The sequence below is a fragment of the Bombus terrestris genome, chromosome 16, assembly GCF_910591885.1.
Source record: "Bombus terrestris chromosome 16, iyBomTerr1.2, whole genome shotgun sequence".
In the NCBI taxonomy this organism is placed as follows: Eukaryota; Metazoa; Arthropoda; class Insecta; order Hymenoptera; family Apidae; genus Bombus; species Bombus terrestris.
The window spans coordinates 7,753,002-7,765,256 of record NC_063284.1 but is presented as its reverse complement, the minus strand read 5'-3'; the positions used below and the strand labels follow the sequence as shown (position 1 = coordinate 7,765,256).

At 39.0% G+C, this 12,255-nt stretch overlaps 2 protein-coding genes across 2 annotated transcripts; one reads left to right on the top strand and one right to left on the bottom strand.

Moving 5' to 3' along the window:
- Positions 1-471: 471 nt before the first annotated feature.
- Positions 472-987, top strand: LOC105666905. Its single transcript, XM_012319475.2, has one exon. It carries the CDS (start codon positions 472-474, stop codon positions 985-987), a length of 516 nt encoding a protein of 171 aa, XP_012174865.1.
- Positions 988-11,000: 10,013 nt separating this feature from the next.
- On the bottom strand, positions 11,001-11,480 carry LOC105666904. Its single transcript, XM_012319474.2, has one exon. It carries the CDS (start codon positions 11,478-11,480, stop codon positions 11,001-11,003), a length of 480 nt encoding a protein of 159 aa, XP_012174864.2.
- Between the last annotated feature and the right edge of the window lie 775 nt (positions 11,481-12,255).

Sequence of the window (12,255 nt, the reverse complement as noted above, 5' to 3'; positions counted from 1 at the left end):
ACCACCCCCACTACGCTTGGATCACGCCATCGTTCGTGCCTATGATCAGATATGCCGCATTCGTTTGAAACAAGCGGCCGAAATCGACGTTTCTGGAAGTCGCTGCTTGGATGCGCTCGTCGATACATTGTATGTCCCTCGTCGGGCAGACAAGGCAATCCGCCTGCGACATTGTATGACCGCGAGCAACGGCCAGAAACACGACCTGTACTAAAACCTCGCAGCGTAACAGAACGTACACCTCCCTCTTTTCGATACTACATGTAATATACCTATCTCTACGAAACCCGTCAAATTGACGGGCTAGCTGATTTCATAAATAGTCTATTTTTAAAAAACAGTGTGCAAAAGTTTCAATTATTGTTGACATTTCCCATTATTGTCTTCGCTTATTATAAGTATTTACGATAGAGTAATTGAATTTAGGCACAGTATTTCCTTTTCTTGACCAATCTTCCTTTTCTAGCAATCATGTGTAAATCCAGGAGATATAATAAGATATTGAACAAAATTGTCAACCTCAATGAGGATTGTTCTGAGGATAGATCCGAAGAAGATCAGTATGAATTAGCCCAAAGCGAAGCTGACAGTGAAAGTTCTGAATACATTGAAAGTGGAGAGATAGAAAGATCTTCGGATAGTGAAGAGGAAAACTTCTTGAAAGTGTGCCGTAACAAGAAAAGGATGCGTATTCTTCCTAGTTCTGACTTCGAGGATGAAAGGACGAGCATTCCAAGCACATCCCAACATGTAATGGGTGAAATTGAAATTGCAGTTGACGGGACTCAGTGGATAAAACTGAAAGCAGGCGGATCTAGGGGTAGGACACCCGTTCCTATGATATTCAAGGATATCGTAGGGCCTGCTGGCTATGTTAAGAGAAATATTATTTCGGATTGTGTAGCTAGAGCTTTCGAATTGATAATTGACGGACACATACTGGAATATATAAAAGATTTCACTGAAACCGAGGCCATCGAGTTTTAAAATAAGACTGGGCAATTGTCACGTAAAAAATAACTCTCGTGGTGATATATATAAAAACTTTATTTCTCAAGAGTCGAAGGCCCTTGAGTACCAATATTACAATGCTCCAGTATCGGCTTATGATTCAGACTGGCTCGGCCGTCATTATTCGGAGTCTAAATACTAAGCAGGAACAATGAAAATGATGGAAGGGATATTGTTCTTGGAAGTTCCTTACTAGGGTGGCGAGGTGTTAACTGTCCGGAGGATATCTAGAGGTGTCAACTGTCCGGAGGATATTTAGAGGTATCAACTGTCCGGAGAATATTTAGAGGTGGTCGCCTAAGGTGACGTCAGGATAAAAGAATTTGGGGTTACACAATTACAGTTGCTGAGTTACATAGTTTTCTAGGAATTCTGTGTCCCCGGAGCGCATATGAAGCGACATCATCAAAAGTTTTCGAAAGTTTACAAACAGATAAATTTGCGCTGATATCCTGATTAATATGGAACAGATTTATAAGTAATAGTTAGGCTTGTTATAAACCATATATATAAGTAATATATGCCGAATAAGCCTCATAAATTTGGCATTAAGTTTTGGTTAGCAATTGACGTCCAAACAAAATATATTTTAAATGGTTTCCCTTATATGGGGAAAGATAAAACTCAATGCTCAAAATCGTTGCGCGAGTTTGTAACATTAAAATTAGCCAAACCATATTTATAACGAGGCAGAAATATAACGACAAACAATTTCTAGATTTGTCAACGCGTGGATATTATGTAAAGAGTGCATCGGATCGAAAATATCCAGAAAAGAGTTCATATTTTGTTTAGTTGAGGATTTAGCTGGAGAAAACAAGGAGAATGTCACGTAAAATAAAAAAAGAAATTAAAAAAAAAAAGAAACTTTATTTTTACTTCGTTTATACACTTATAAGACACTTCTGAGCTCTAGGCGTGACCGTTCGAGACTGAAACTCTTACAATTTGACTTTCGGGGGGATCTGCTTCTTCTTTGTTTATCACTCCTCAATAATCCCCACTATCCTGTAGGCGTACAGGACCGTTGCCACGCTTCTAGAGCATTCGATGGAAGGACCGTTGGGACATCGATGACTCATTAGGCACTTCGGCGATATACATTATCGCCAAAGCCGCCATATCTTTATCTCCATTGTCGGTCCATCGGATTCGAAGTATGCCGATTGTGACACCATCCTGCCCGCGGTGTGTGTGTGTCCTGGTCTCTGGCGTGATTTACGTTACATACCCCCCTCCTTAGATTGATTTTGGTCCTCCAAAATCTTAGTGTTTCTTCAGGATTGTTTTATGGACTAAATGGTTAAAAGTGTGTTTTCTTCTTTGTCTTAATCAACAAAACAAAACAAAAACAAAATGCATAACAGCTACTTATGGAGAAGGTGAAGACCGTCCTGGAAAATAAGGTTTAATACGATTACCATGTATTTTCCTAATCGAGTCATTCACCATTATTTCGTAATAAGGGGTTTTTACTTTTTCAATGGTGTATGGCCCTAGCCATTCAGTATCTAACTTGTGTTTTTTATGATCATTATGAACTAATATCAAATCTCCTTCTCTAAAAATGGATTGAGGTTTAATAATTTTTTTTCTTTGATCTCTTTGGTATCTTTGTTTACTCTTCATTAGAGTTTCCCTGGCTTTAAGTAGCTTGGCATCCCATTCTCGTTTCCTGAAGCTGACCTCATCAGCGTATGTTCTTTGCGGATTTTGGGATATGGTAGATGGGAGATTGGCCTTGTGTCCAAATGTTAGTTCGAAAGGGGTATATCCAGTGGCATCATGAACCATAGTGTTATATGCTAGACACACAAAATTTAGGTTTTGATCCCATTCTGTTTCATTATCGTTTTGTATAGCTTTTAACATATCGGATATTACAGCATGTGTTCGTTCTAGGCTTCCGTTGGATTGTGGATGGAATGAGGTGGTTTTTATGTGTTTGATCCTAAATGCTTCTTCGTATCGTTGCATTAGCTCGCTAATGAAACTTTGTCCTCTGTCAGTTAATATACGTTTCGGTGCGGAGAATATATAAATGTAATGATTCAGTAAAGCATTCCAGATTGATTGGGTCTGTTGTGTTTTTAGGGGCACAAGTATTAAATATTTGGTTAGTTCATCGTGTATAGAGAGAATGTATTGGTTTCCTATCTTGGTCTTTTTCAACGGGCCTATCACATCCATAGCGATTTTGTCGTTAGATTCTAACGGGGTGTCTGTTATCTGTGGTTCCTCCTTTCCTCTTATCCGAGTAGTCTTTGATGTTTGACATGTCGCGCAAGTTCCTATTCTGCCTTTTATTCTGTCTATTAGATGTGGGATATCATATTTGCCTCGGATTCTGTCGTACGTCTTTTGTATTCCGGGATGTCCTACCAAGTCATGATTTTCTTTTAGTACTTGTTCTATTTCCTCTTCGCTTAAACTCTGTATTGGTTCGTAAGCAAATTCTATGTCGTCGCGTTGGTCATTGAAAAATAAAAGAAATCTTTTTATGTGTGCTTTGTCTTGTGCGTTTAAGTTATTGTCTCCTATTCCTATCTTTCTATTTGTTTTAAGTATGTCTGATATTTTCTGTAACCATACGGTTTCGTCATATGGGCCCAGATATGGTTTTGTTAATTGGAAAAAGTTGTCTTTGTTAGATGTTAGTTTCAATAATTTTGGTATTTCTTCTGATTTTTCCCAGTCTCTGAATTGTCTTAATAAAACGTCAGTTTGTGTTATCGCGTGTACTCTGGATAGGGTGTCAGCGGCTACGTTTTCCTTTCCTTTTACATACTCTATATCGTATTCGTATTCCTCTAATCTCAATCTCCATCGAATCAATCGACTAGAGGGGTCCTTGCAGTTGTGCAGCCATTTAAGGGCTTGGTGGTCTGTTTGAATTTTGAATTTGCGGCCTAATAAATATTGCCTAAATCTTCTAACTGCCCAAACGATGGCCAATAATTCTTTTTCCGTCGTAGTATAATTTCGTTCAGGGGGGTTTAATGTCCTTGAAATGAAGCAACAAGGGTGTCCATCTTGTGAAAGGATGGCTCCTAGACCTTCATTACTGGCGTCCGTTGTTAACGTAAATGTTTTCGTATAGTCGGGGTATTTTAGTACCGGTGCTTGGCATAGTCTTTCTTTTAATGTATCGAAGCTAAGTTGTGTTTTGTCAGTCCAGTGGAATTGTATGTCTTTCTTAGTTAGTTCCGTTAACGGTTTGGCAATTTTCGAGAAATTCCTAATAAATTTTCTATAGTATCCGGCTAACCCAAGGAACGATTTTACATCCGTAGGATTTTTGGGTAGTTTGAAGTTCTTTACTGCTTCTATCTTTTCAGGGTTAGGTTTTACTCCGTTTGCTGTCACTAAGTGTCCTAAATATTCCAATTCGGGTTTTAGGAATTCACATTTATCCGGTTGTACTTTTAGACCTACTTCCCTGAGTCTTTGGAGTATAATGGCTAAGTTTTTATTATGTTCCTCTATCGATTGCCCGAATATAATGATATCATCGAGATAGACGAAACAATGATTATTAATTAAACCTCTTAACGCGGTGTCCATCATTCTTTGAAAGGTAGCGGGTGCGTTCTTGAGCCCGAATGGCATTCTGTTATAGTGGAAGTGTCCTTGTGGTGTGCTAAATGCAGTGTACTTCCTCGAATTCTCATCCATGGGTATTTGGTGGAATCCCGAGGATAAGTCTAAAGCGGAGAAATATTTTGCGTTCCCTAGTTGCGATAGTATATCGTCAATGTCGGGTAATGGATATGCGTCTTGGTCCGTTAATTCGTTTAACTTCCGAAAGTCAATCACTATTCGCCACTTTTGTTTCCCCGACGCGTCGATTTTCTTTGGGACGACCCAGACGGGAGAGTTATAGGGAGAGTCGGAGGGTTCTATAATCTTTTTGTCTAACATTTCCGTCATTTGTTTGTTTATTTCGATTTTATGGTATTCGGGAGGACGGTAGGATTTTACGTTGATGATTTTATCTTCTTTCAATGTAATGGAATGTTTAGCAAGAGATGTACACGGTAATGTTTCACTGTCTAAATTAAATACATCCATGTAATAGAGAAGAATCTTTCCTATAGGTTCTCTGAGAGGTTTTTCTATGTGCGATAGTCGAATCGAAGATTTGAATTTTTGGATTTGATCTATGGTATTTGTATTTTCGATAATGTTAGAAACTTGAATTGAGGACTTACCACCATTGATAAAGCACACTGGCGTTGGCTTCCCTTCGAGGTATACAATTTTTTGAATGGTTTCTCCTGGTGCAAGGGTTGGTTCTTGTTGCAGCAGAAGGGTGTTGTTATCTAATTTCAATGTTTCGTTGGAGAGTTCGAATCGATATTGATTCAAACCGGGTAAGCCTAATACGCCATCTTCTATAATTGGGAAATCGTCATCTATTAAAGAGAAGTCTATCTTTTTGTCGAACAAATTCAATTTGACTTTGGAATTAGATTCGTATTCGGAATGTCCCATGGAGAATTTCTTTGTGTCTGGTATTGTTGTCTTTCCTGGGTAGCATCTTTGTTTAAGCAAGTTGATTCCTGCCCCGGAGTCAACGAGAAATCGCAATCCTGGTCGTCCTGGTAATTGTAATAGTATTGTGGGTAATCTTCCTGAGGTAGCATTGTTAATTCTGATTGTTCTTGAACGTGGTTTATTCCTGGAGGGGCTTTTCTTTGAAGCGGTATCGGAAAATTTTGGCATTGATTTGGAAGGTGTCCCAATCGATTGCATTTGGGGACATTTCGCTTGCGTCCTTTCGCTTAATGGTCTGTTCCCAAACTTCGTAAAATTGTTCGTTCTTGGTAGAATATTTTGTGTGAGTGAAGTTTTATTATTTGTGTTACTTGTAATAGCGAGGCGATTGTCTACTGGATGAGAAGCCTGGTTACGATAAAATGGCGGGGCGATTGTTTGTCGCGTCATTTGTCTGCGAGAGCTGTGCTCGCGAAAGTATCTTTCCATATTCATTGCTTTCCTTTCTGCTTCGATGAGATTTGGGGGGAGATTAGCCATTAGCGCCTGCCCTATTTCTGGACGAAGGCCTCTTACATAGTCGGTCACAGAGTCCATGTATAGTTGCTCGTTCATCACCCGTCGAGTTAGTTCGTCTCTATACTCGTTGGTAATGCTGTGTTGGAGTTTGTTAAAAACGCTTCGAAATCTGATGTTATAGTTTTGCACGCTCTCAGTTAATCCTTGCCTCATTCCTCTTAATTCGTCCTGTTGTTCTCTCACTGATACTTGCGCAGCTACATTACGTCTCAATGCTTCATACAGAGATTCGAATTCGGTAATACGAATATTGCGGATTGCCATTGCGGCTTTTCCTACAATCTTCTCTATTTTAATCATTTTTAGTAATAGTGTTGGTTCGCTACACATCATTCTTACTTCTTGTATTTCATGAATAAAATCCTCCACGTCTATATCATCCTTTCCGTTTAATATCGGAATGCATTTTAATGCACTCTCAGCTTTTAGCTCTGGTTGCGTATATTGTTCAGGAAAAGTCCTTTCCCAGGATGGTTGAGGTGGTGTTTGAAGTAATGGGCGAGGTTCTCGAAGGACCGATTGATCTTTAGCGGTGTGGGTTACTTCGTCTACAGTTATTAGGGAACTGGCCTCCGATACATTTCCCGTTTTTGTGTTTGCTACAACTTCATCCATACGCAGTGTAAGCATACTCATTTGTTGGGTCAGTCTCTCATTTTGTTTCTGCATTGCATCAAGCAAAGCTTTAACTGTTGAGTCTATTCCGCTGTTAGTTAAAGCGGCGCTAACAGTTTCGGTTTTGTCTTCTCGTGGCGTTGCCATTGTTATACTAATTGTGCTGTCTGTTCTCGATCTGTATTTGACAAAAGAATCCAGGGCTTGCTCACCTTGATCGTTTAACCCGTAGGAAAGGTTCCGTTGCGGTGTTCCTTTGTCGAAACGTCGAAAGTGTCTGCTCTGTTACAGTGGTCCACTGATCCTCAATCTTCAAAGTTGACCGTAGCCCGAAATGCGTAATTTCGTTTTCTTGAAGTTGATGGATCCTGGCACGGATCGCCAAAATGTCACGTAAAATAAAAAAAGAAATTAAAAAAAAAAAGAAACTTTATTTTTACTTCGTTTATACACTTATAAGACACTTCTGAGCTCTAGGCGTGACCGTTCGAGACTGAAACTCTTACAATTTGACTTTCGGGGGGATCTGCTTCTTCTTTGTTTATCACTCCTCAATAATCCCCACTATCCTGTAGGCGTACAGGACCGTTGCCACGCTTCTAGAGCATTCGATGGAAGGACCGTTGGGACATCGATGACTCATTAGGCACTTCGGCGATATACATTATCGCCAAAGCCGCCATATCTTTATCTCCATTGTCGGTCCATCGGATTCGAAGTATGCCGATTGTGACACCATCCTGCCCGCGGTGTGTGTGTGTCCTGGTCTCTGGCGTGATTTACGTTACAAGAACATTTGCCAAAGATCAAACGCTTCATTTCTGTCACCTTCAACGTCAGAAATGCGAAAAAGTTGCCAAATGGGCTATTGCAAAAATAAACGGAAACAATAATTGTTGTATATATTGCAAAAAGATCGTATGCGAAAAATGCACAAACAAAGTTCAATATATTTCTAAAAAACGTGCTCAATAAATATGATTACCCTATGATATTCTATAATACCCGTTAATATTATTGTTATTATTTCCGTGATAATTAAAAAAAAAAGACTTTTTACTTATTAATAATTTATTTAAACGTGAAGTCTAATATTGTTCAATTCAGACTTAATTTGAATAAATCGATTGTAAAAAAAAATTTCATATTTTCCGTCAATTTGACCCCGTAGAGATACGTATAATATATAAGAAACGCCCGTAAACCTAGTGTTAAATACATTTGACACAACTCGTCTAGTTATTGTATAAATCAACACGTAACGTGCACCACGCAATAATGAATATACGGTAGTGTTATGTTAACCGTAATAATCCTAAGAAACCGTAAGTTCAACTTATTTCAGTCAAGGCCTTTAATTGGTACAAACCACACTTTGGCCACACCGTCGCTTATTTGCGACTTATCTTATTATTATTATACTGTGAACGCGTCTCCCCACGAAGCGGTCAAATAGATAGTGTTCAGTCTATATTCCTGCGCACGGTATGTACACTAAAATTACAAAAGCCCGTGATGCTTTCACTCACCATGCACATTAGTAAGTTTAGCTTTTTACTTATATTTATACTTTACTTATACTATATTTATACAAACTTTGTAAGTTTGGCTTGTTTACTTGTCCGAAATGAGTGTCTTTCCCTCCAAGATATAATACTCTCCATCATGTGAAAGTTCTTTTCCTAGCTTACATGCTGTCAGAAATTTTTCCCGAAAATATGTGATGACAGGTTTAATTTTATACAATCTACGGAATATTCGTTATTGCTGAAATTATTATCTCCACATCTGACAATGTCTATCATCTATCATAGTATCAGTACGAAGTACAGGTTTTGTGGATTAATACTCATCTCTCTCATATTTTTTTGTACGAGACCCATTGGAATAATCAGACCGAGAAAACTTTTTATCTATGTTTTATTTGTGTCGATCTAATTTTTCCTTCTACTCGTTTCTCTACTATCATTGTTTAAATAATAATACCTGTTGAATTCTATGACAAGTGTGTCAATAAAATCGCCTTCAATAATAAATTCTATGCATGATTTTATAATATTTAAATTTTGATGTGTTAGTAGATCAGTTCCCTATAAAAAGCTATTAACCTATTTATGTGGGAGAACCAGAAGATATTTTAATTTTAATTTGTCAAATTTAACGTATAAAAGACAGACAACGTAAACACAACAATGCCGCCACGCGTTTTTCCTTATTTTTCATGCGTTAAATTTAGCAAAGTAAAGTTAAAATATCTTTATCTATCAATGACTTTTTCACCCAAGCAGGTTAATGCTTTTATCTAGGGAATGCCGAGAAGGATCGATTACTGCATTTAAAATTATATGATTCCGTTAAAAGAAAAAAGACGTATTTATGCAACCTCTATTCGGCTATCTACGAAGAGAACTAATTACATCATACTACATCCCCATTGATATTATACAATTTTCTCTTAAAACTTTTTTTCCTGTTTTTGATATTTACAGAAATAATTGCGTGTATACTTTTCAAACGAATATATTGTATATACTTGTACGACGAACAATGATTCGCGCAGGTAACTTAAATACGGGTATTTAAATAGGTAAACATAATCACGTTTCGACAAAAATTGTACCAATCGCAAATGGCGCGATTGTTAAGCGTTTGCCCTTTATCTTCTTATGTTTCAAGTCGACATTTATTCATTGATCAGCCTCCCGCGAGGAAGGGGCTGTTCATAGAACTGTTCAAAAAGTTGTTTTTTACATTTCTGACACTGGTGACTATTTCCCGGTATATTTTCAAATTACGTGCCCTTTGTGATGGCAATTTCATGCTGTTCTCCTTTCTTTTTGCATCGGAAAGTTGCAAACCCGTTTTGAGGAGTAGCATCATTTCTTCCTGATACTTTACCGACTATCTACTTTCCGGAAGGAGATTGTAATTTCAGGGCCAACGTATAGCATCTCCGCCATCTTTTATTTCAAATGTTAAACGTCGGGGCTCTTACTTTGACATATTTCAACTTTCCCGATATTATATATAAGAATGTATATACAACAAACAATATATGCTAGATATATTAATAAAAATATGCTGATACTACATACTATATACACTGAATCTTGAACGCTTAGTGAAGCGTTTTCGTCTTTTGTTTAGAGGAAAGTATGTTGGGCCTGATAATGATTACCGGAATGTCTAAAATTTTCTGCAAGGGGTATGACATCATCTTTCCGTACCTTGGTACGTGTTTTCAGCATGCGCACCTCTCGTTTCGTATCATCAAATTTCTTTCCGTTTCTACGTTTGATTTTGGGTTAGGTTAGGTCTGATTTTTAAAATCATAAAAGTGGGAAATTAAACTAGCAAACGGTATTGATCGAGGTCAGATAAATCCGGCAACATTTACTGCTTTGAAATATTTCATAAAAATTAATACTTGTCCATGAAAGAAGTTGTCGGTGGAACTCAGGAAGGAATATATGTCATTTGCTAAAACATACATGCATCTTTAAGTAATATATATAGAGTACCGAGCATATAAATAGGGAAATTGATCCGTCAATGTATGCTACATTGTTCTAAAGTTGCACTTACTATGTCTCTTTTTCTCTTTACTTTGTAAAAAAATACGAAATTTAAAATAAGTCAAGTGGTACAAAAAAGGTTACATTTGAACTGTATTTATAGTATCATATATGCCAAAGAGAAATCGCTATAAAATTGAAAAAAGAGGACAGCTTCAATTCCGTAAAATGGCACTGTAGAATATGTTACCGAAACAATGTAAAAATATTTGGTTCATAATCGGCAAAAAATTCACATTAATGTTTCCCATGTTTAAAAAACGTTCACTGTAATATGCTAATGTAGAAATTTGCAGAATAAAAGTTCTGTCGCTTAGTTGCAAGGTAAGGGTCGTAAAGACAACATCATTGCGGTGCAGAATCCTCCAATTGCAGCCTTCTCCATCCTCTCCTATCCTCTGGTTTGTATCTGTACCGACCCATGAAGAAGACTTATTTCTTTTTCGAGGCTATGTACCTTTTCTCAACGATATGCGTTCCCCTCTACACAAAAGCACCGCCAGGTCGAACCCCCGCTCCGCCAGACTTTGGAACATCAGGACCTTTTTTTCCGCGAGGAGGGGAAAATGCGTTACGCATACCCACATACATCGCCATACCCACTAAAAATCCCTCCTCCTTCCCAGGTCTAAAGTGGTATTCGAGGTTCCAACCCGACACAATCATTCGACAATAGTTTTTGTTGGACTCTACATAAACGTATCCTAAATCTCTGTACCAACTTCACGTAGTTCTTCCCCTTCTTATTCGGCTACTCAGCACCTCCATGTTCCTCTCCTTAAGCTGGCGTAACTTCATCATTCTGATATTGAATATGGTAAAACTCCGCCATAGTCGATCCTCAGCTGCCATCCTTACGAAAATGTTATCCAGTTTGAATTCAACCCCCACCTCGGATTCAAGCGCAGTCCTCTCCACCACCCATCTGGAGCACTTAAATAACACGTGCTCGGCATCATCCAGGTCGTCCCCACAATCCCAGCAACTGGTATACCTCTTCTTACCGACCCTGTGTCGGTAGTGGTTGAAGATACCGTGTCCGGTAAGGACTTGCATCACATAATGATTTATCTTCCATTTCTTTCTAATGAGGATCAAGGGATTCCTGATCAGTCTTCTTATCCAATTGCAAGGATTGTGGAATGTCCACTCCAAAATCCACTTGTCCTCGACCTCTTGCTTCAGGTTCTTCAACTCCTCCATCAAATCATAAACCTCGCCCAGCAGATTTTCACTAAAGCACTTCTTTGCTTCGTACTCCTTTCACCGGAGCCTGGCCTTGATATGAATGGGCATGCTGCCCGTTACCAGTCACAATGCCTCGTGCGACGCCGCCCGTTGAGCACTTATCGGGATCTTTTTATTCTTCTTCATGCTGAGAGCTGATGCCTATATCAGTGCGGCGTACAAGACCACCGATTCCCAGACCGTAATACAGTTTTCTCGCGGTGTCGGTGGTTCCGTTATCATTCGAAAACAAGCTCCGAATGGCTTCCACAAACCTCTCCGCCTTATCACACACCTGCTCCAGATGGGGGGAATACCTCCTGGCATTGTCCAAAAGCACCCCCAAATATTTTACCATGCTTTTGGTGATGATCTCCCCACCACCCACGTCAATCTTCAAAACCTTCGAAACTCGCTTTCTGGTAAGTAGGATAATCTCCGTTTTCTCCTGCGCCAGGTGAAGCCCCATATCGTTATATCAATCCGTGACCAGTTCCATGGCTTCACGGACCCTGTCGCCAATGTCCTGCGACTTACGTATAGTGATCAGCAGAGTCAGATCATCCGCAAACGCAATCACATCCAAATCCTTAACCGGGCCAACTCCTTTAGGAGCTCATCATACACTAGTTTCCATATCAAAGGACTTATTACCGACCCTTGATGCACTCCCGCATAAGCATTCTTCCTCACCGTACCATCACGGCAGTACGCCAAAATTTTCCTCTCCGAGAGGTAGTCACTCAATAAA

Bases quoted from the DNA above. Each gene is read 5' to 3' on its own strand.
- LOC105666905 (XM_012319475.2), top strand. From the start codon at position 472: ATGTGTAAATCCAGGAGATATAATAAGATATTGAACAAAATTGTCAAC.
- LOC105666904 (XM_012319474.2), bottom strand. From the start codon at position 11,480: ATGGAGGAGTTGAAGAACCTGAAGCAAGAGGTCGAGGACAAGTGGATT.